Here is a 24,401-nt window from a genome sequence, read left to right as displayed (position 1 = left end):
ATCACGTGACAAATAACAATTTTCTTACCGACGGATAGTGTGTTAATTGAATATACATTAGTTGGAAAAAGAAACTTTTAAAACTCCTATGAGAGAAGAAGAAGAAGAAAATAAAATAAAAAAACTCATTAATCCTACCATCATTACATCAAAGTGTTATTGCACTAACACATTATTAATTGTCACAGAGTACTCATTCGGGATTACTTATGCACGACACATGTGCTTAAAAGCGTTTTTACCAAAAATATTTTTATTAAAAATCCAAGTGTTTTAGGGCACATCACCTAAATTTAAATATTTTTAAAATAATTGAAAGCGTTTTAGAGAAAATATTTTTGAATTCCAAAAGCACTTGAAATGTCTATAACAAGCACCAGTTATGTATTTCTTGCAAGAAGCACTTCAAGTGTTTTTTTTTTTTAATGATTCACTTGCACTTTTACTAAAGATTGGTTCCAATAATATTTTCACCAACAACGTTTTCATCATTTTTAAAAGCACTGCAAACAAGCTCATAATCTCAACCCCAAATACCAAAAGGAGAAGTCAAAACCAAGGGACTGAATGGTTATTAGGCTATTTTACCAGAGATAAATGCTAAGGAGACTCTCTTAAAAGTAGATTGTCCGCAACTTCATGTTTTTGGCACAATTCCAGTGCAAACATTATAAAACATTGTACAAAAATATAAAATATCAAAAACTTCATCGAAAATCTCACTTTTGAAAGAATCTTCTTAGCATTTCTCTTTATCAGATCCAGTCTCACAATTTACTCAAGTTCCAAATGAAAATTAACCGGAGGTGCAGGCGGTAGATGTAAATGTAAAAGGCGACAAGATCCTTGTTAAGCGAAACGATATATTAGCATCGTCGTCACATTTGCATTATTAAGAGTGCAGGGGGACAAGGAGAACGAGCCATGCATGGGCCAATTGGTTTTTTTCCTCTTCTACTTGTTTTTCTTAAAATAATTAAAGATTATACTAAAGTTATAGATATAATTATATAGGAAGGACAAATGGGTTTGAACTGGACACACAACTTGTGGACAAACAAACCTACATACCCACTGACCTCATTCAATTCATCATTACCTTACACCCCCAAATGCACGTTCACATTGCATTTGTTGTCATTGGATATTGTGGAAGGGGAGATTTACATCAAAGATGCGACCAAGTTAAGAGCTCGTTTCTCGCTCTTTTCTTGGTTGATATCAGTTGTGGAAGGATGGATTCACATCAAAGATGTGATTAGATTAAGTGCTCGCCTCTCGATCTTCTCTTGGTTGACATCAGTATAAAGTTAAGAGTTTGATTCTCGCATTCGTTTTGTCCAGATCAGGATAAAATTCAGAGTTCGACTCTCGATATCTTCTTTACCTGTAAAGAAAAATCATTAATGCAAAAACAAGTTGTTATGACTTGACACTAACAAAACTAATGCTGATTTAAGATTTCAAATATATGTGAATGTAATGACCATAGTTTCACATAAACGTGATTTTGTGATTGTAATGAGATGATTATTGTAAGATTTGAACCCATTACAAATATCATGGCCACTAATATAGCACGGAAAATAACTATGACACTCTTTCTTCTTCTCCATACCTCTGTTTGATTTTGTCTATTCATTTTTCTTTGATTATTCAATCAAATGCAAGAAGCGCATGAGGAGAAAAATGTACGTGAAAATCACTTTTTTGTAGTATTTAAGGCTGGTTTGGTATTACTGTGCTTTGGAAAAAAACTGTTTCTGCTGTGCTATGAGAATAAGCTTATTTTTACTGCTTCACATTTTTAGCTTCTTTTCATCCAAAACCGTGAAAATAAGTTGTTTTTAAGTGTTTACCAAACACCTTTTTAAGCTCAACTTTTTTTTATACCCACTTTTTATAAAAGCACCTCAGTACCAAACAAGTACTTAGAACAAGAGTGGAGCAAATATCAAAGGGGTACAATAGTCATTACAAGAGACCAGTATGGGTAAATTAGTCCAAGCAAAAATTCACATAAAAAGCCACAACAATCCTCAAAATCATTTTTTCCCCGCTCTATAAAAAGATTAAAAGCAAAAGTCCGCAAAGCACACGATCCCATAATGGAAGAAACAACAACAGCAACCATCATGGCTGCTCTGGCCACCCTCACCCCACCCCAACTCTCAGATCTCACCCACACCATCCTCTCCCACACCCAACACCATCACCACCGTCTCTCCTCCCTCCTCTCCTCCCCCATCCTCTTCTCTCTCACCCTCCACCGCCTCAACTCCCTCCCCCTCCCCCACAAGACTGTCCTCATCGCCAACCACCTCCTCTCCTCCCTCTACCACCTCACACTCCACTTCCACCCCTACAACAATCCACCACCGCCACGTGTTGTCAGAAAAAGAGACCTCGACTCCGTTCTGCTCCTCCTCTTACTCTGCGAAGTACACCAGCACAACCCGGAAGCCCTCCAAGCACCAACTATAAAATGGCGCGAAATTTTAACCAATTTGTACTCCGACACCATGCTAACAGTTTCCGGCATGGGAGTCTACAACGGGTCGGCTTTGGTTTCTTATATTGAGGTGCTGACGAGGTGCTTGAGATTTGTCAGCGTTATGGGCTTTTGCTATAGCGGGAAGGCGGGGAGAGAAGTAGCGGCATCACCAGCAGCGGTGGTGGCGCTGCCGTCGGTGAAGGTAAGCAGCAGCGGGAGCGAGTGCATGATATGTAAAGAGGAGATGAGAGAGGACAGAGACGTGTGTGAGCTGCCGTGCCGGCATTTGTTTCACTGGATGTGTATTTTGCGGTGGCTGAGGAAGAGGAACACTTGTCCGTGCTGCCGATTTACGCTTCCCACTGACGATGTGTTCGGGGAGATCCAACGGCTGTGGGAGATTTTGGTTAAGAGGGGTGAGAAGGAATTAGTGTAGCATGATGGTGATAATCACCGTGTACACGTGTGACGATCAGAGTGGAATTCTGGATTTTATTTCTTGGCTGTGAAGGGATTGTGTGGATTTGCATGGATGTGATGAATGAATTGCAGAGAATCACACATAATACTTGATATGGACACGTGTGGTCTAGGTTACAGCCTTATAGGCATATATATGTAGCTAGATAAATAAGAGTAGAGAGAGAGAGAGAGAGAGAGACAGAGAGATATTTGATGCAATTAATTACTTGGTAATTCATTTGCAATTACCACTGATTACTTCTGTACTTGATTTTCACATTTCATGAAAGCGAATACATTTTCAATAAACCGACCCAATAGAGGTAAAAGGAATCCTGTCTAAGGCAGCAGATAACAGATGAGATTAGTAGCCTACCATCAATCAGAAACCGAACTCAAAACTCACAAGAACAGATTGAAATATTAGGACGTAGGTCTGATCAACGCACATCGACCAAAGAGTCAGATTCAGAGAAACGAAAACCAAACTAGTTCAAAATTTGGAGCAAACATGGAAACCGATAAAAACTTAAGTCGAAATGAACTCAGATAAAACTATAAGTCGGAAAATAGGTGGGCAGTTTTTGAAGGAATGATAAAATAGAGAAAAGGAAGATACCTTGCTAAGCCAAACCCAAACTCAGCATCAGACGCAGAGGCGGGCTCGAAACCATGGACAGAAGAGAAGGAAAAGCGAGGCACAGAATAGAGAAGAGGCTCGCTCAAAACCCATCGCAGCATGGGTCTCTGAATCCCTCCTGTTTGTTTTAGACTTGTGTCCTGCTCACCAAACATGGGGCATGTAAACTCAGACCAGTATGTGGGATCATTTGCTCGCCTATCGTACTTTTATAAAGGATAACATCACATTTTTTATCTCTTTATATATGTTTAGAAAATCCTACACATGGGTCATCATGAAAATAAATTAGATGACCAAATCACAACTATACTACCAATTTTACGTCAGATAAAATCATAAAATTCAGACAGCCAGACAAGGATATATGGCCATCCTCATTTCTCAGAGTTTGTATGAAATAATTTACCCAATCTCATGAACTTATGGGAAGCTTATCGTATTTTCGACGTGCATGATATGATGTTACAATGAAATAAAACATGACAGAAACATATCAGAAAAGTCCTGGAAGCGCACACCCACACTTAAACTAGAATACTTTTAAACAAACTAGTACCCAATAATGCAAATGGCTAAGTTAACTAAGGGCTAAGGAAAGATAAAAGGCAGTCCATTTAATTAATAAATCTCACCAACACAAATGAAATAAAAACATTCGTGGATTTAATCAGCTGGCTAGGACCAATTAAAAGAAGAGCAAGGTCAAAAACTAAAAGGATCACTAACACAAACAAAAACCTAAAGTTTTAAATGGAGCATCAGATAAATACCATGAAAGAAAACACTTCAAAAATTACAAGGACACAGAGGAGGTCAGAGAACGAGGCATATTTACCAACCTTGCAAAGTTTCAGGATATATTTCATAGCAGCTGTGAGTTTTCTTCGGTTCCTTTCTGCAAAGAGTAGAAATGTTGAAAAATTAATAAATAGAAAGAGGCAGGCAACTTATAAGCTCCCTTCTTGTTGCCATAGAAACTCAGATTTTATGGTAATGACATTCCAGTAAAAGTTCCTGCATTTTTAACTGGAAAGTGAAAAAAAAAAAAAAAAAGTTCCTGCATTCTATTGAGATCATTTCAAAGAATAACTTATGCTAAATCCGGATCATACTATAATTTCCACATAAAATAAGATTGTTAGGAACTCATTGGGAGTAAACTATCCTAATAAACCAAGGAGAAGAAGTTGCAAGTTCAAAACCCATACAACAAACAGTCTATACTTTCGGGATAACAATCACCAAATTTCTTTCTTTTCTTTTCTTTTATTTTTATAAAATTTGCCTAATTCTGTATCTTTTTATTCAAGATGCACACCACATGCAGGTTTTCTAAGCAGAGATTGGGTTTCACAAGTTTGGTGACCTAATCATCTTTTTACTTGTACTTTCATATATAAACAATCAAGAAACGTTACAGGAACTTGTCATTAGGAATTAGGCAACAAGATATCGAGGCATCCCTGAATTAAAATAACTGAATCCAATACTATAATGAACCAATGCATCGAGGTAATAAAGAGAGAAAGCCATCACACGAAGCCAAAATATTTTGTGGTAGCATGATTTCAAGTGACAAAACTAAAGCAACCATGAACCAAGAAATCAAAACAGTCAAAGAAACCATGAATAGAGGCAACAAAAACAGGGGCAACCATGAATAGAATCATAAGAAATGAAAATAGAGTAAATAAATGCCTCAATAATCAACGAAACCATCATTAACCAAGGCAGCCATGAATTAAGGCATTAAGATCTGTCATGAATGAAGGCAACAATCACCGATGCTAGTATCTTCTCTCTTTTTTGCAAGATCCCAATACAATAGTAGGGCCTAGGTTGAATTTCTTCCCCGTACTGTAAATATTCCCAGTAAGTGATTATCAAGGCATCAGAACACAACAGTGGATTGAAACTAATGATCAACCAACGCAACCACTAATCAAGGCATCAAAACAATTGTAGCACACATGAATCTAAGCAATTAACCGATAAATCAATACAACCGATGGAACCATGAAACCATGCATCAAGATAACTGAGACAATTATGAGTTGATACAGCATACCAAGAAAACCATGAAATAAGGCAACAAAAACAGAGGCATCCATAAATTGAGGCAGCAAAAAACACGAGGCAACCATGAATTAAGGCATCAAAATTATCGAAGCACCCATGAATGAAGAAATCAAGATAACTAGGCATTCATGAGCTAAGGCATTGAGATAACTTAGGAGACTATCTAAGGCAACAATATACGAGAAAAAAACTGAGGCCAGCCCGGAATAAACTGAGGGAAACTATTATTGAATGCATAATAAAAACAGTGAACTGAGAGATGAAGATAATCAAAGGAAGTATAAGTGGTGACAACAATATACTGAGGCAACCATGAATCGATACGTCCTACATCAGTACAAACTGAGAGTTCATGACAACCAAGAATTGGCATCAAACATCATAGACAACCATCAGCTGTGAGAAAAATATACTGAGTTGAATATGGGCAACAATGTGTCAAAATAATTATGACAACAATAGTCAGGTCATCCAAACAACCAAAGCAACCATGACTTAGGGCAACAAGATAACTGAGGCAACCATAAATTAGGGCATCAAGATAACCGTGAGGCAACCATAAGCTAAGGTAACAACACACCAAAGAAACTGAGGCAGCAATAAACCAAGGAAACAATGTCTTAAGCCCACAATAAACTGAGGCACCCATTAATCGAGAAGTCAACTGTGGCTACCATTAATCAAGACAACAATATTTTTTTCAAGAATAAACTGAGGCAACCATTAACTGAACCAACCATGACGAGGCACCAATACAACTGAGGCAACCATGATGAGGCAACAATGTATTCAACGAACAATAAACTCAGGCAACCAGTAATCGAGGTATTTATATAACCGAGGCAACCATGGATCGAGACATCAAGATAATTGAGGCAACTAGAACTTCAACAAAAATAGACCGCAGCAACAATGAATCAAGGTATCAAAATCACCCAAGCAAGACAACCCTAAATCCAGGTATCAGGATAACTGAGCAACAAATAGCACTAAGCTATCATGAATTAAGGCAAACCATGAACGTAGGCATGAAAATAATCGAGTCGACCAAGAACTGAGCCAACCAAAATCAAAGCAAACATGTATCAATCTAAATTCCACACCTATAAATTGAATACGAAAAATAAAGATAACAGGGGATACATAAATCGCTACTCAGCTTGTGAAAATTAGGTCAAAGGTAAATACGAAGGGGATTTCTTCCATATGGGAACAATTGACACGCAACAACACTAGAAGACCCTAAATCCACAACGCAGAAACGAAATTGAATTGATAAATTTCCCAAAAAATCAAAACCCTAGAAAAATGAACCGATTTGAATCGTAGTTAAATCGTAGAGTTGTTTACCTCAGGCGAAGGTCGTATCGATCTCACGAGATCGAAAAGTAAGAAGAGGAAAGAAGCATATGACTTCGGCGACAATTTACTCGACAGGAAAGCCACGAAGCTCCACTTTGTCGTTGCTCTCCGCGCCGATTTAGTGGTTTGCGCCACCCGGGCGGCAAGAATTCAAAAAAATTACATCACTGCTTGCGTTTTTAAATCATTAAAAAATTACATCAAATTATGATTCTAGCAAGGGTGAGAACGGCTCGATTTATTTCGGTTTGGTTTTGCAATGCGAACCAAAATGGAATCAAACTAAGGGTGGGATTTTTTGTTAAATTACCATACCAATCGAATTACTAACTGTACTATATTAAAGTTGTGTCAAAAAATTTGTACCATTAGTAATTGTATGGTATTTGTACCGTATTGTACATTTTTTTTGTATAGTAATGGTATTCAAAATCATTACCAGTGGTATACCATACCGTACCACTACTATTAATATTATATTATTTATTTATTCATTTATATATAATTAGGTATTATTATCATTATATATGCATTTTTTTTTTCGTAGTCATGTATCCAATCATCTTACCTTCTAACCTCTTTTTTTCTAATAAAAAAATCTAAGTCTTCTTACGCTGCAACTTTTCATCTTTTCACTAATCTAGCCACCGACTTCATCTCTGTTGCTCCAGTTCTGGCGACTCTTTCTCTCCGGAGTCCATCTCATCTTCTCCTTCATCAAATTGGGATGTCTTTCTCCCTGGCTTCATCTATCAAGTTAATTTTTGTACAATTTTAAAGAATGCATAGATGGAATTTAGGAATCTTTGTGCTATTTTTTTTAGGGATATTGGGTTTTTTTAGCAATTCTTTCATCTATTTACTTCTTGTTTCTTTAATGAATCTCTATAAAATTCTCATAATTAAATAAAAAGGTTTTAGAAACCCAAAGGGAGTGGCCAAAACACGTTTGGACCTTGCATTGGGTTGGAAAAAAAAATTCAAATTTTGGCCCAAAAGAATGGCCTAAAACAAAGTAGTAATTACTATTACCATACCATGCCAAAATTCGATATATCGAAAGTTTGGCACGGTAATGGTAATAGATTTTGTCATATCAAAACTTTGGTATGGAAATTGGTACATGGATTTTAGTATGGTAATCGTACCAATACTACCCTCAAATCAAACCATTAGATTTCGATTTTGGTTTGGGTCCAATTTGTAGGCCCATTAAAAAATTGGCATTATATAAATGTTCAACATTCAAACAAACGTAAAACTTCAAAACCTAGTTATTTGCAAACTAAATGTTTGCTTTAATACAACTCAACTAGAAAAAAAAAATCATGATCACATTCAATTAGAATTTTGAGAGATTTTAATTCGTTTTACAAATGAAGAGCTATTCAATTAGGATTTTAAGTTATTTCTGAAAGTCTAGGTGTTTTTAATCAAGTTTTAAAGGATTTTATAACATTTAAGGTATATTCAATTAGAAACTGATTTTAAAGGATTTTGAAAAGTTGGGGAATTCGGGGGAATTATAGAGATTTTATAGTGAATTTTAAGCATTTTCAAATCTCGCCTCTCCCCTAAGAATTTGAGGAATGTACTCAAAATTTTATATAGAATCTCCAGAAATCAATTAAACTACAAAATCTATTATTTATAAATCTATTAAAATCCCTCAAAATTCCAATTGAATACACCCCCCCCACCTCAAATTCAACTTGAAACAAAGTTGAACATCAAAATGTCTTGTGGCATTAGTACAACCCCAATTGAAAAAGTTAATCATACTAAAATTAAAGTTCAAACAAAATTGTATGTCAAAATGCCTTATGACATTAATTCAAGTCACTACTAACAATCGTCCTACCCTTTTCCTTTCCCTTTCTTTTTGGACACTTACTTTACGAAGGTTTAAGAGATCTTGAGCTTGTTAACGGACTTGAGAAGGCATTGGAGCTTGAGGTGACAATACTTGTGAAGACCTTGGACCTTTTGAAAATGAAACCGATGGATGAGAAGCCATTGAGGATTGTGAACTAGAAGCTTGAAATTTTGGACTCTTTATTTGGACTCTCACATTTTATGATATGGTTTAGATAGTGATAAAGTTAAATTAATTAAGAGTCAAGTTCAACAAGAAGAACTTAGATCCTTTAAAGTAGGACATAAGGTCATACGTGCTAGAGTAGTGGGTGATCCAACTACTTGGTATTCAGAAATATGCGGGCATTATCAAATCCCTTGATAGCAGGGATTGCTTGAAGGTGTTGCCCGTATAAGGAGATATCCCTGCTCACCAAAGACTAACGTTCCATAAGGTACTAGGGCTATCACTAGTTGGCACATAGAGTTATGAGTGAGTAGAAGGGCCTGTTTGGGATTGAGGTGCTTAAAAAAAAAGCTACTATGAAAAAAAGTTATGAAAATTTTTGGTGTTTGGTAAACTTTGAAAAGCAGCTTTGTTTCAAAGTTGAAGGTGAAAAAAAGCCCAAAACCAGGAGATGACAAGAAGCTGCAATCTGCAGCTTCCAAAAGCAGCTTATTTTCACCCACACACGGATGAACAGTGTACACATTTAATGAAATATGAATAACCCAAAACTGCCCTCCCTTTCCCTTCACCTACGCTCTCACCTTTCCAGAACTCTCTCGCACGCTCTTCACCTCAGAGCTCTCTCGCATAACCCGAACCTCAGGCTCTCTCTCGTTCTCTCGTTCCAAAAACTAGCGAACTCGTTCTCTCGTTCTCCAGGTTTCTCCAGGTAAGCTTCTCATTTATTTGTTTGGATTTTTCAAATTAGGGATGGGGAGATTAGGGAAAGAGGGGTGGGAAGAGCAAAGGGATGAGGGTATGGAGCATGGTGTGTTCGTCGAACCAGAATCGGAGCATGGAGGCTCACTCGCTCCTCAAGCGGCAGGGCTTCGACGTCGCGTCGTACGGCACCGGAGCCCACGTCAAGCTCCCTGGTCCCTCCCTCAGAGAACCCAATGTTTACGACTTTGGCACACCTTACAAGCAGATGTTCGACGATCTCCGGCGAAAAGACCCCGAACTGTATCCTCCTCCTCTAAACTTGTTCTTCTCTCGATTTTGTTCAATTGGGGTTTTCAAATTATGTATCTTTCTTGTTTCAATTGGGTTTTTCGAATTCTGGGTTTTGGGGAATATGATATTTTGGTGATGAAATAGATTCGTATAAATATCCAGAAAATAGTACGAACAAAAAGTTTTGGTAGGAGCAAATTGGTTAACAGGAAAGAAAAAGAAGGACTTTAAGACTGTTGATATATGCAACTGAGATTGTAGGTTCAAAGCTTCAATATTTGGAAATTAAGTGGGCAGTCTGATAGATTTTGTGTATGAACTTACCCGAGTATCTGTTAGACATAAGTTCATCGGGTGGAATATGTAAGTTCCGCTGAGAAACTGGAAATGTTACTTCAAAATTTCAAATAACAAAAAGAGTTAGATAAGAAATAACATAGTACTTCGATACAGAAATGTTCTTTATAAAAATAGTCATCTTTTCATGAAGGTATCATTGGAAATGAACTTGAAACTGGGGAACGTTTGGACATTGCTATTGATGTGGCTCATGCAATCACCTATCTTCACATGTATACAGGTATGTATATCATTTTCGATCCAGAGTACTAGACCGATAAAGATTTTTTCATTTTGCTTCCCAATTAGTTTGATTAGACTTGGGAATTTGACAACATAAAACATCTCATGTATTTGACAGATCCTCCGATAATCCACAGAGACATAAAATCTTTAAACATCCTCATCACTGAGAAACTTCGGGCTAAAGTGGCGGACTTTGGGTTTGCACGAGCATCTGCAGACCCAAACGCAACTCATATTTCAACTCAAATAAAAGGAACTGCAGGATACTTGGACCCCGAGTACCTCAAGACATATCAACTCACTGAAAAGAGTGATGTTTACTCCTTTGGTGTCCTGCTTGTAGAACTTATGACAGGAAGACGACCCATCGAACCACAGAAGCCAAGCAATGAAAGAATAACAGCAAGATGGGTAAGAGTATAACTGATTAAGCATTCTTTACATTACTAAACCAACATGAAGCTGGAAATTTGTTGGGATTGATGTCTGTTTCTGTATGTTGCTTTGCGGTAAAATCTTCCCATATTTCCACCTTACATGATTTAGCCATCGCTAAAGTCTTGTTTTACTGTTAATCTCCCCGATTTCTTTGACTTCCGACATTCATCACATGTTTCTGTTGAACTTTAGACATTTTGTCATTCATGCTCTAGTAACATCCACCATGTTCCTGTGTTGCATTTGCACATGAAACACTCATCAAATGAAACCGCTACAGGTGCGGTGGCTCAGTTCATCCTCCTCTTCGACGTCCTGTTCCCATGTGTTATAGACAAAGATTAGGCATTAGAAGTGGTACGAACCAAACATCAGCCTAACCATGTTAACACATATCAGATAACCGACAAAGCAAATTCCAAAATTAGAGACAGAAGAATTTGATCATTCGAATTACAACTAGTAGTTGTATAATTCTAGTAATGATTGAAAATGCATGTGCCTTTAGCTTCAAATTCATGAGACTGGTGAAGAAAGTTTCCGATCCCTATAGATTATCGGAGCACAAATGAATTGTTGTTTACATCTGCAGGCAATCCAAATGTTGAAACGAGGAGATGCGATACTTGTCATGGATCCAAGGCTACGGAGAAATCCGGCGTCAACCATGGTATTGGAGAAAATCCTGTTGCTAGCTCAACAGTGCCTTGCACCTCTAAGACCGTCAAGACCCTCCATGAAAGAATGTGGTGAAGTATTATGGGGAATTCGAAAAGATTTTCAAGAAAAATCCCTCTCTTCTTCCTCTTCTGCTGTTCATTGTTCTGCCAATTATCCCTGAGAGATCCAAAGATGACTCGGCAGATATCGTTTGGGATTCAAGATGATGATAGGCATAAATTTATCTCTGCCTAGCTTTTAAGAATTTTGAGTGAATTATTTACTTAAATTTGTTTTCTTGTTTAATTCAAGTGTTAATTTAAACAAAAAAAAAAAGAAAGGATCTTTGTGTATAAAACCCAATCTTCAAATATTGAAATTCAATGTCAATCAGATTTTGTGATGTCTGTAGTTCTTTCTCTTAAAAGGACATGTAAAACCCAAACCCACAATGTCAATCACATTAACAATATTGTACTAATGAATCCTAGCTATTCACTCTAAAATATTTCTATTAAAGTAGTTTGTCATACTAATTAATATTTAAGATAAAGTTTATAAATATTTTTCTTCTAAAATAAAATATATTAGTAATTCACTTTTATTTGTTAAGAAAATAAATTAATAGCACATCTAGTATTATCCCTTTTTGGTCATTTCACACAGTCACAGCTTGTTTTACAAAAAAGTTTACCAAACACTATCATACTGCTTTTTTTTTCCAAAAGCACTTTTACAAAAAAGTTACCAAACAATTTGCTGCTTTATTCACAGCCGCTTATTCTCACAGCACAGCGCTTATTCTCACAGCAGCTTTTTTTCAAAGCACAACAATACCAAACCAGCCCGAAGACTTTCCTTGGACAACTGGTTCCTCTCGTTCATTCAACTCAACGTGGTATTCATAAAAGCTTGACCCGATTGTATAGTATTAACCTTGAATATACAAATATATAAATGCAATGGTACGTGGTTAACACCCACACACACACACACACACACACATATATATATATATTGATCTTGTTCTAAATAGCATGTAATCCTTGTATAGAGCTAACCTTAAGTTTTAGTTATAACAATTGTGGTTGTGGATTAAGAGTAAGAAAGACGATGTTTGAATTCGAATTGGTCAACTCTACACAATACAAAAATATAAACAATGTAAATTACATTAGTGGATTAAACTTTAAAAAATCTACGAAAGTAACAAAACACATTGGAAAATTTTGAAAGAAAACAAAACAAATTTAGTTGGCTATTAAATTAAATTTTTTATATTATGCAATTTGGTTTGGTGTCGGTTCGGTTCCCGAAATTAGGAACCGAAACCAAACTTCTTTGGGCTTGCAGTCTCGTTTCAAACCGAAATTGTTTTAATACTACAAAACTCAAACCGTTCAATGTGGTCCAATTTGATCCGTGTTTTGATTTTCAAAGGCACACCCCTAGATTTAAGTGCCCGTTGATTAGGTGAAGCTCCACTTCAATCTTTATAGTTTCAAATGTTGTAACTTGAGTCCTCAAAGTTTACAATTTAAGAACAAGAGCTTAGTTTTGTCGGATTCTTTTGATAAATTAATTATGAATTCAAGTTCATCAATTCCTCAAACAATATATGTCTAAATTTTGCGGTGTTTGTGTTACTCTTTTTCTTGTTTAGATTGTTTCAACTTAGACGTCATTAGAATTTATATTCATCTCTATGAATGCATCAATGAGGACATGAAGTTACAATTGCTTCAAATCACTGGAAATAATTCTACATATGTTTGTCACCAAGAGTCAACAAAGCTACTGACTGCCTTGTGCGCTTTTGGTTACATATTGACAGTTGTTGTAGATGGTTTAGAGATCCTCTAGATTTCATTGTTGAAGCTTTGTTTCCTATAAGAGGTCTCAGACTCTCAATTTGCTCCAATTTGCTCCAATCGCTCTAAGTTAAGGTTGATACGCCGTAATAGTTTAGTTAGTTGCATAAAGAGTCTCAGAGTCTTAATTCGCTCCAATCGCTCTAAGTTGAGGCTAACATGCTATAATAGTATAGTTAGTTACATAAGGGGTCTTGGACTCTCAATTCACTCCAATTGCTCTAAGTTGAGGCTAATACGCTATAATAGTATAGTTAGACAATTGAGCTCTTATGTGTAGTCCAACTCATCTAATGCTACATCAGTTCTACTAGAGTATATAGTTGTGATTTCAATTTGTGATGGATTGTTATCCTTCTCCAAATAATTATTTCTTATTCTAAATTGAAAATATAAACAAGTTAAGGGACATAAAAGGTGCCAAACCCAGGCCCCACTCAAAATAATTGGACTGGTCCGGTTAATGATAATGAGCGTGGTTAAAGTTTTTGCATTCCTAATATGTGTGTGTGTAGAGAGAGAGAGAGAGAGAGAGAGAGAGAGAGAGAGAGAGAGAGAAGAGAGAGAGTTTCAAACATTCAGTAGGGAAATGAAGTTTGGTAAAAGCAGAAGTATTGATGGCGCATGATCAAATACTTAAAGAATTGCTTAGCCATTTCTTTGAGTGCAAACCAAGCTAATTAGTTTTCAAAACTTTAAAACAAAAATGATTTGCTATGAATAGTATATGAAATACAATGATTTCAATTTTCACACCGAAGTATCATTTAATATTTTTAAGTCTGAATTTCTTGAATGATGAGAAATCTTCAGTTGTATAGCCAGGTTAGCCGTCATAGTGTTCAAGTTGAAGTGCATAGATTTGTTTCAGACCACCCTCCTACAACTAGATTAAAGACAACAACGGACGGATACTAATTTATTCATCCATCTCTTATGGTAATATATGTTGGTGTTAAAGAACAATGTTTGAGTTAAGATTTCAACCCTAGAAAGGTATGGAAGTATCTAGAACAAACAAGGGATGTGAAACGGAAAGTCCAATTTTCATTACAAAACTTGAAATGCGTTTTTGGACTGATAAACGACCTTGGATGGCTAAAATCCATCGTGCATCATGGCAGGGCGATGACTATTGCTCATGACGTCGTTTACTTTCTGAAAAGGTATTGCGAACCCTATTTGGAGCTCGGCCGACAAAGACACAAATTCCAATTACATCATTTTTCCATATTAAAACATTGATTGGTTAAATGTTTTATTAGGGATTAATTATTTAATTTTTAAACTTTCAGATTATTTCAAACAATTGTGGTTGTTTGAATTTGAATCAAACAATGAAACGCCATCTTACTACTTATATATTTCTAACCTTGCATCAAACACGTCAATTTTGCATACTTATTCATACATACTTCCTGAGAGAGAAACACACAGAAGTTGGCCATAATCAAATTTTTGGTGCTAAAACCTTGATCATAGATAGTTGAATCCTGATAGAACAGACGCCTAGTTGAATCCTGATGGAGCAAACGCCTAAAGAACTACAAGCAGTGAGTAGAGGTGAAATTCTGTTTCAAGGACATTGCAAATCCGCAAGCCTCATTCAGCAAAATCCGTTAGTTCATTGCGTTCTGTAATTTTATTCTTTGTGATTATATACATATCTATTTTGTATGTATAACTACATGTATTAGAAATTATCCATTAATTTAACTGAAAATTTGATATTACCCCTTGAAACTATATTTTCCTCTACTAAAACCCATCTCCTTTTGTTTTCTTGAATAAAGCCCATTGACTAACCTCAATCAAACAAATTCTTTAATTAGTTTGACTTTTCAAATGTGTATTTTTGAATGCCTAAACTACCCCTATTAATACTTGGATGGGGTTTTTGGATCAGTTTACTTGTTATATCCATTTAATTAATTTTATATATTTTACAAAATAATTCATGCCATTCATTGTATATTCAATGTATTAACTTTCAAATGTTATAACGTGCTAATTGAAAATAATAATACTAATTTCATAATTTGGAATAGGTACATTAATTTCAATGTAGGCAAATTAGTATAATATTAATAAGTAGGTAAATTAGTTATAATATTAATAAGTAGGTAATTAATTTAATGTAGGTAAATTAGTATAATATTTTATAAGTAGGTAAATTAATTTAAATGTTGGTAAATTAGTATAATATTTATATGTAGGTAATTGCATGATTCAAAATGCAGGTTTATTAGTATAATATTTTATAAGTAGGTAAATTAATTTGTATGTAAGTATAATTACATAATTCAAAACAATATTATTTTTCCGTACAAGATTGTCTTTCTCTTTTAAATTTGGTAATTAATTTATATATGTTGCTAATATTTATGATACAAGAAAGGTAAAATATCCATATGGATTTAATTGCTCATCATAATTAGGATGAGTAATAACATTTATTGACCAAATTAGGATTCTATGGCATAAGTTGTAATTGTATTGTAATAGTTGGTCATATATTTGTCTACATGGTAGGCTATTTGAAATTTGGGTTTTATTTGAATGTTTAAATTTAGATGGGTTTTTATTTGGAAAATAGGAGTTTCAAGGGTCTATATCTAAAGAACCCTTAATTTAATTGATTCTAATTGTTGTTCCGCCAACAATATATTGTTGTAAAGAAAATTACACCAAACATACACATCTAATGATGATTATAGACGTGACTTGGCCACTTTATGCTTTCAAAATTATTCCCGTTATATAAGCTGCAAACCTCTACTTCGTCTGATTGTGATTTATACCTAAGCACCTCTACTTCGTTCGAATAGATTATGAGTTTTAATTCTCATAAATAGAACAGTTGGTAATGGGAAAAAAAAAAAAAATCATTTTTCCCAAAATTATAAATAAATATAAATACTAGCTATCAGAAGGAGTTGTCAACTTTACAAGGATTGCCTCTTTACTTTAGTATGGTCCTAATGCCTCCTTCCTTGCCGTCAACATACGCTACTAGGAGAGTAAGCAAGCTACCTTGCTTGCTTCGGCGCCCTTCCTGCCTGCTGAAATTGATGTGAATGACCGTGATAGCTCTTCGAATCCTATTCAGTCTAATTAGATATGTCACTGAAACAATCCGTTCTACATGGAAAGGGATCCTCTCTGGATCCCTTCCACTTAATCCACCCAATCCACAAATTCGGACCTTTGAAATTTGATTTAACGGCTAAAGTTATTATAACTTTTAAAGTGGGTCCCTGTTTGTAGCCGCTGGATCAAATTTCAAGGGTTCATATTTGTGGATTGAGTGGATTAGGTAGAAGGGATCCGGAGAGGATCCCTTCCCTTTCTACATTTGGAAAAATAAGTTATGAATTTGATAGAATCTTCTATTCTATTAAGAGAACCCTCCTTGTCAACTTTTGGTCCCCTTTTTTCCTATTTTGCCCTCATTTTTTATACATACTATTGAAATGGTGAGGGCAAAACAGTAATTTTGTCTCTTTTGAGAAAATGACAATCATATCCCTCTTTTTCCTATTTTATCTTTTTTTTTTAAATGAAAATCATATCCATATTTTTTCTATTTTACCCTTACTTTTGATTCACAATATTTACATAAGGAAGACAAAACATTAATTATGTACCTTTTGAGAAAATAACAATCATATCCTTATTTTATCCTATATTAAGAAAAAATATGCTCTTATTAAGAGAAATTGTCTCATCATTATTGTCTCATACTCTTTTTAAAAATTTTAAAAACTAATCACACTCCTTAATCAAAAACAAAAAATAAAATGAAATTGTTTACACACACAAAGTGTGTTATCATCTTTAGTATAAACTAAGAAAAGAGGTGGGTGTCTTCAATATTTACCAAAGATGTTGGTCCATCATAGCATAGGCATGTGAGTACGCGGCTCTATTAATTATGTCTGCAATATAAGCTGCTGAATGACACGTGGATAGTCAAGGATCTGTTACGAGACATGAACTTGTATAAAACGGGTCTGTCGGCACGTAACGTCTCAATTTAATCAAACAATCTCATGTCATGCGGTAAAAACTTACAGATAACATTATTTTATTAAAATAAGATGTTGTGACAGCAGTGAATCTGTTCTATTTAAATCAATCTCCGAAGCTAACCGTGGAGAAACAAACAAACAAACAAGAGTCCAATTCCAAACTGTGCATGACAGATGATGAGAACAAAATCATGAGCAAGATGGACGAGGAGGAGCAAGACAATTCAGTGAGATGAGTACACGTGACAGTAACAGCCAGATTTCTGCATGAAAAAACTAAAATCGATGATAGCGATGCATTTCAAATTTCACTGCCTATATTCATGTTTCTGTAATATTGGTGGAACTACATGGGTCTAATTCCTCACATATCCGATACTTTAAATGGTCTTAAATTCTCTGCATTAGAGAACTAAAACCATTTTTTTTATATAAAGAAAATTCTAACAAGCCTTGGTTATGATTTAACATGCATAAACAAGGTCTTTCAAATCAAACCATCCCTAAACACTTATATGGAATTTCTTGTTTCTTAGGAGAAATTTTTTAGTGTGCTGGAAATATGACCGGATACATTAAGTGTAATAATACAATTAGTTGGAAACCAAAAAAAAATTATAACCAATTGTATTATGATATTTGGTGTACAAAACTATGCTCGCAGCACACTAAAAAATTCTTGTTGCCTAGAGCAAGAATCAAAATTATTTTGGTTTCTAACTTTTCTTCTGTTTACTGACACAAGGATATTAAAATTAGAGAAAATTGGAGCATTGGTCTGTCAATTGGAGCTATTGTCCTTGAACTAAAAGCCAATGAGTATTTATTCTTGAAATTGTCACAGTGTGGAAGATTGGTCATTTTGAATAACACCGAGAGAAATTCTGTTCAAAACAAAGGTTTAAAGGGGTTAAAAAAATGGGGCTTTTCGATCTAGGTCCAAAAACAAAGGTAATTTTTTAACTAAGTCCAGTTATCCAATTACATATTTTTATACCAATTTTGCCATTTTAGATAAAAATATTTAAATTCTTTAATTTTTGTATCATTTATTCAGTTTTTTAATTTTGAATATTTAAATACTAACTAAAATATTATCTAGTAACCACCTAATGATGTTTACCTACAAAACCGATATAATTTAGTAACTACCTATTGTATAGGAAGAAAAATACTTTATACCAACAAAACAGATGTAATCTACCTACAAAACAAAATAAACTACCTATTGTATAGGAAGAAAAATGCTTTATACCTACAAACAGATATAATCTACCAACAAAATAAAATAAACTACCTATTGTATAGGAAGAAAATGTTGAACCTCCATGGCAGAACATTAGAATAGAACTATGATATAATAACCTCTATTAAGGAACAACTACTAACAAAAAAAAAGGAACAAATACGAAGTTTTAGTTTACCTTTATGATACGCACAAAATATAATAGAGCAAATATAAAAGCATGATACTGTATTATTGCTTGCAATTGATACTGTATTGCCGAACGAATATGTAAAAAAATTGTGAAAGCTATGTAAAAACTGAAATTGTCCTGAAGAATTTGGAGGGGGAACACAAAATAATCACCCATGAAATATGAGAGAAGAAAGAGGATGATTGATTCCATGATCTAACAAGGAAATTGTTTAGAAGAAGAAAAAAAAGGAGGGATGAAACGGACTTGGGGTTGAGATTTTATTGCTATAACTAATCCTACAATTAAGGGATTAGTTAAATCACAAATAATGATATAATTAAGAAATTTTGAATATTTACTACAATTTATAAGTTTAAGGGATAAATATGGTACAAATTATAAATATGCTTACGTGGAATATCAATTATTGGACCTATTTCAATGCAATGGACTAATTATAGTAATGACTCACAAAATTGGATCTATATCAAATTATCCCTAAAAAAAAAGGCAACAATTGTACTGGAGTTACCTAAAGGACCATTGTTATAGGAACATTGTGATAAGTTTAGGAACAAATAATCACGATATTTAGTTGAGAGGTCAGTGCTCCAATTAGATTCAAGCTCAAGGACCATTGCTCCAATCCAGTTTTAAACTTATTTCGAGTTTTGATTTCTTTTGCTATTTTCTAACACATACGGGATAAAAAGCATGTGAGTATCATAATACTTCAGGAAATCCAATCCAATACCTGAACAACCAGCGATTAAAGGGATCTCATGAAGAATTCTTCTCGAGTTCTCTCGTTATAGTTAAGTAAAAATATCATTATTGTACCAGTTTTTTGTGTTTAGAAGTATATAGGGAAAATGACATTTTATTAGCGAAGGAGCCTCTAGGCAAAAAGGGAAAACATGGCCTACTAAAATGTATGGAGTGAGGACCAAGACAACAAAATAATGAAACTGAAGAGGTAACACCACAAAATAAAACATTGGGTGAGGGGGATAAATAACAGATGTCGCACTTTGGGCAGATGATCACGGTTACCAACCTGCGTACAAGAGCCATTGTCACTCCTTTAAATATATGTCGCCCACCTGGTCCAAAGCTCTCAGTCCTTGGTTTTCTAGACACTGACAATCAAGCAGCTGTGTTCTTGCTCAAGTCTATATTCTCCACCTAAAAATAATAATGACAGCAACTACTGGCATGGAAGATGGAAAATGCAGGTGGGTTTCTCTCTCTCTCTCTCTCTCTCTCCTCTCCTCTCTCTCATCAAAATTGACAATGCGGGATATGGGTTTTGTATCAGTGACAAGATGGAAGAAGATGGTAGTTTGAGGACTTTGGAGTGCCTCAGAGGGAGACTGCTGGCGGAGAGGCAAGCTTCAAGGGTTGCAAAAGAGGATGCAGAACTCATTGGCAAGAAGGTAAATGTATTCAAATTTCGATTACGGATTAGTAAACATCGGATCCATAATTGTTATTCTTTTCAATTACACTAATTGGTAAGTTAAAACTTTAGTGTAAATATGTTAGGAACGCAAAAGAGCTAACCAGTTATATATTCACATATCTGTATGTTGTCATTCACATTGTAATGTTTCAAATGTTAACAGTTAGTAGAACTACAGAAGCAGCTCAAAGAAGAGATCAAACTAAAGGAAAAGGCGGAAAAGAAGCTCAAATATTTGAAGAAAAAGCTTGAATCTTTGAATAATTCCTCCAAAAATAGTGAAAAATCTTGTACACAATCCACTACTACTTCATCAGGATCCAATCATCCAGAAACCCATGAAGCCAAATCCAAAGTTGCAGAGTCAGAAATCCCAGAAGAATCAAGACAAAATGCAGCAGACTCCATCACATCTGAGCAAAGCCATGAAAGCACTTTCACTGATGAAAACACTTCTTCTCAAAGCACTTCTGGTTCCAGTTCTAGTTCCAGCGTAGAATGTTCTTCTTCCCCAAAAGGGTTCTGCCACAACCCAAGTCATAAATCTGAAGATCCAAAGATCGAAGATGGTAATAGGTATGCAAGTCCAGTTAACCTGACCAGTTCTATCAGGTTTAGTGTCCGTACTTAGGGTAGCGATTTTGACACTCAGCTTTTAACCATTTGCACTGTAAACTGAATATTAATAATCTTTCTGCGCTCAGAAGTGCATGCAGATAAAAGAAGAGTGTTAAAATCACTAGCGTTTAGAAATAATCTTTGACATTCCATTTTGGGATTTTCTTATTAAGCTAATTAGAACAAAATTTGCAAATTTTTTTCAGTTGTTCAACCTTAAACAGAGATTGAGAATGGTGACTTGGGGTTATTATGTTGATACACACTTGCATTAGTACCTGTGACTATGCCTGCCACTTGTCACACCAGCACTGAATTGAAGCCAGTTGCTGAAAATCTTATGATGCCACAAGGAATACCAGAGAAAATCTTCAAAGATCAATGGAGAAGAGGCATATGATTTGATTTGGTCCGTTTGATCACCAATCTCAAACATGCAAATAGTGATCATTAATGCTCATGTGACATCCTATGGAGATGAAATGATTAGTGCTAGTTATACTTACTGTTTGAATTGCATGGCTCTAAATATCGGAGTATGAAGTATGTAAGCGTGCTAAAGAAAAAGTTGATAAATTTCTAGTCACGTGTATTTTTGGATGGATTAATATTTGTGGATGTGGGTAATAAAGTTGTTACATCTGGTACATTCACTCATAGAGGGCATGTGAATTGTGGGGTTTGTTGCAACATTGATGCTCTGATTTGGACCCCGACTTCTTGGCCACTTTCTTCTTTTGGTTTTCTCTACTTTATATTGTAGCAATCTCTTGAGTGGAATTGAATTTTAGCAGGTGGTTGGCTATGGCAGCTTGATTCTTGTGACCTGTATATTAAAGACTTTCTTGTTGGGACTTGGCCAAAATCTCTCGACACCTGTAGCTGTGATATTTGCACTCAAAACTTCTTATCATTGGTCTTAAACTTTCACTTTTCGAAGCCACTCAACAAAACTAATTGATTATAGAAAATGATTTTCGCATTCCTGTTCTCTCCTTTTACACTTCTTTCTTCGCGTGTGTTCTCTAATTTTTCTTTAATTTATTCATTTCAATAGCTATGGAAAAGAAGAGTACAATTAAAAGAAAAAAGAGTGTGGAAATCATTTTCTATCAACGCATGATTCTTTCTCTGCATGTTAGTTTTCAAGAACGAATTAAATCTCAACCGTTGTTTATGGTCTTAATAGTTAAGAGAACAAAGCTCCTCTATTGACAATTAAGCTTGGGCCCTGTGCCAAGATCTGTGCATGGAGTGAAAAATGGCCATAAAAGAACAAAGGGATTGGTAAACCCCAGACATGGATCCCCTCCTCTTCAGTGTTGCTTGCAGTCGAGTCAGTGCTTTGGTTTGACATGCAGCCCATCACATGATCAAGAATGCACACATGCAATGCAATACAATGGAATTTTAAATTTTAGATGTACAAGTTATTCTTTTTTCGAAAAATAATATATTGAATCCAACAATTGGGACTCTTGCACAATTAAAAAAAAAAAAAAAACTAATGAAAAATTTAAAAAACTTTTGTTTTAATGAAGGGAAGTATTATTGGCACTTCAAAAATCTTATTCTACACTCCTTATAAGTGTATTTTTCTTTCCAAATATAGAAAGTTTGGAGTGTAGAATGAGATTTTTGGAGTGCCAATAACAATTCTCTTAATGAAAATGATAAAATAAAGGTGTAAATGAACAGTACTGACACACCCCATCCAAAAATTGGGGCGTGCTGGCCGTCACGTGAGGGTAATGTAGCCAAGTGCGCAATGCGGAAGTAAAAGAGTGAAAATACGAGGAAATAAAGTCGACGAGATAATCTACAATAAAAAGATCAATGAGTGCTAGTGACAAACACGGAAGGAAAAACGCAAAGCAGGAGTTCAAGTATCCTAGGTGCAGTCCAGAATAAACAAACATAACACGAGTGATCACTAGAAATCCTACATGGAGGGTGCTCTGTCAGAACTGCCTCGATGCCACGTTCGTCACCCACGTCCTCGCTACCTAAAACCTATAGGGGTGCAAAACAGAAAACGTGAGTGGGCAAAAAAGGCCATAAAAGAACAAAGAGATTGGTAAACCCCAGTGTTGCTTGCAGTCAAGTCGGTGCTTTGGTTTGACATGCAGCCCATCACATGATCAAGAATGCACACATGCAATGCAATACAATGGAATTCTAAATTTTATATGTAAAAGTTATTCTTTTTTCGAAAAATAATATATTGAATCCAACAATTGGGACTCTTGCACAATTAAAAAAAAAAAAAAAAACTAACGAAAAGTTTTAAAAAACTTTTGTTTTAATGAAGGGAAATATTATTGGCACTTCAAAACTTTCATTCTACACTCCTCATAAGTGTATTTTTCTTTCCAAATATAGAAAGTTTGGGATGTAGAATGAGATTTTTGGAGTGCCAATAACAATTTTCTTAATGAAAAGGATAAAATAAATGTGTAAATGAATACTACTGACACACCCCGATCCAAAAATTGGGGTGTGTTGGCTGTCACGTGAAGGTGACGTAGCCAAGTGCGCAATGCGGAAGTAAAAGAGTGAAAATACAAGGAAATAAAGTCGACGAGATAATTTACAATAAAAAGATCAATGAGTGCTAGTGACAAACACGGAAGGAAAAACGCAAAGTAGGAGTTCAAGTATCTTAGGTGTAGTCCAAAATAAACAAACACTACACAAGTGATCACTAGAAAATCCTACATGGAAGGTGCTCTGTTAGAACTGTCTTGATGCCATGTTCGTCACCCACATCCTCACTACCTAACCTGGAGGGGCGCAAAACAGAAAACGTGAGTGGGCAAAAACAAAGTTTGTTTTTCAAACCATTTCAATATCAAGTAAATATTATACGCACTCGTATATCAAATCATGCTAAAAACGATAAAGCTCAAATATGTCATGCCAAAAATATGCCGTGTCAGAATATCCAATCAAACGGTATAAGCATCAAGCAGGTGAGATAAAACAAATCATAATATGCCGATAATATCAGTGCGTCAGCCGGAGTCACCTAACGTGACCTATACGGCTAAATCTATAGCCCTCAACTACTATCCTGCACACGAGTCGGAATCACCTATAGTGATCTATACGACAGGCTGGTGTATCTAATTACGCTCAGTGCTACAATCACGTGAAGGCTGTGCGATGTATCGCAAGTCACCTACGAGTCGAAACCACCTATAGTGGTCTGTACGACAGACTCGCACTGCCTTGG

At 35.3% G+C, this 24,401-nt stretch overlaps 2 protein-coding genes, 1 long non-coding RNA gene and 1 pseudogene across 4 annotated transcripts; 3 read left to right on the top strand and 1 right to left on the bottom strand.

The window, feature by feature from the left end:
- Nucleotides 1-849: 849 nt before the first annotated feature.
- On the bottom strand, nucleotides 850-7,314 carry LOC103933952. Its single transcript, XR_007252066.1, has 4 exons — nucleotides 7,029-7,314; nucleotides 4,439-4,494; nucleotides 3,576-3,736; nucleotides 850-1,387 (listed from the first exon to the last, which is right to left on the bottom strand). It is a non-coding gene; the product is annotated as an uncharacterized LOC103933952 (long non-coding RNA).
- On the top strand, nucleotides 2,069-3,569 carry LOC103933941 (E3 ubiquitin-protein ligase SGR9, amyloplastic-like). Its single transcript, XM_009343646.3, has one exon. The coding sequence runs from the start codon at nucleotides 2,109-2,111 to the stop codon at nucleotides 2,928-2,930; it is 822 nt and encodes a 273-aa protein (XP_009341921.2). The 5' UTR covers nucleotides 2,069-2,108; the 3' UTR covers nucleotides 2,931-3,569.
- Nucleotides 7,315-9,754: 2,440 nt separating the features above from the next.
- Nucleotides 9,755-12,166, top strand: LOC125469751 (annotated as a pseudogene).
- A 7,899-nt stretch (nucleotides 12,167-20,065) lies between these two features.
- LOC103933957 (osteocalcin 2) lies at nucleotides 20,066-21,976 on the top strand. 2 transcript variants are annotated; one of them, XM_048567648.1, is made up of 4 exons: nucleotides 20,066-20,321; nucleotides 20,405-20,522; nucleotides 20,712-21,180; nucleotides 21,373-21,976. In XM_048567648.1, exons 1-3 carry the CDS (start codon nucleotides 20,284-20,286, stop codon nucleotides 21,177-21,179), a joined length of 624 nt encoding a protein of 207 aa, XP_048423605.1. In that variant the 5' UTR covers nucleotides 20,066-20,283; the 3' UTR covers nucleotide 21,180; nucleotides 21,373-21,976. The 2 variants fall into 2 exon arrangements, with proteins under 2 accessions (XP_048423605.1, XP_009341935.2); XM_009343660.3 differs by having other exon boundaries at nucleotides 20,071-20,321; nucleotides 20,712-21,124.
- Nucleotides 21,977-24,401: the final 2,425 nt, after the last annotated feature.

Source organism: the organism of the source record quoted next, unplaced genomic scaffold (assembly GCF_019419815.1).
Source record: "Pyrus x bretschneideri cultivar Hongxiangsu unplaced genomic scaffold, Pyrus_bretschneideri_v1 Contig45, whole genome shotgun sequence".
Lineage (NCBI taxonomy): Eukaryota > Viridiplantae > Streptophyta > Magnoliopsida > Rosales > Rosaceae > Pyrus > Pyrus x bretschneideri.
The sequence above is the reverse complement of the archived record's forward strand: the minus strand, read 5'-3'. Positions and strand labels throughout refer to the sequence as shown.

Coding starts and splice junctions, on each gene's coding strand:
- LOC103933941 (XM_009343646.3), top strand. CDS start 2,109: ATGGAAGAAACAACAACAGCAACCATCATGGCTGCTCTGGCCACCCTC.
- LOC103933957 (XM_048567648.1), top strand. CDS start 20,284: ATGACAGCAACTACTGGCATGGAAGATGGAAAATGCAG. Junction 20,322..20,404: donor ATGGAAGATGGAAAATGCAG/GTGGGTTTCTCT, acceptor GTTTTGTATCAG/TGACAAGATGGAAGAAGATG. Junction 20,523..20,711: donor CAGAACTCATTGGCAAGAAG/GTAAATGTATTC, acceptor AAATGTTAACAG/TTAGTAGAACTACAGAAGCA.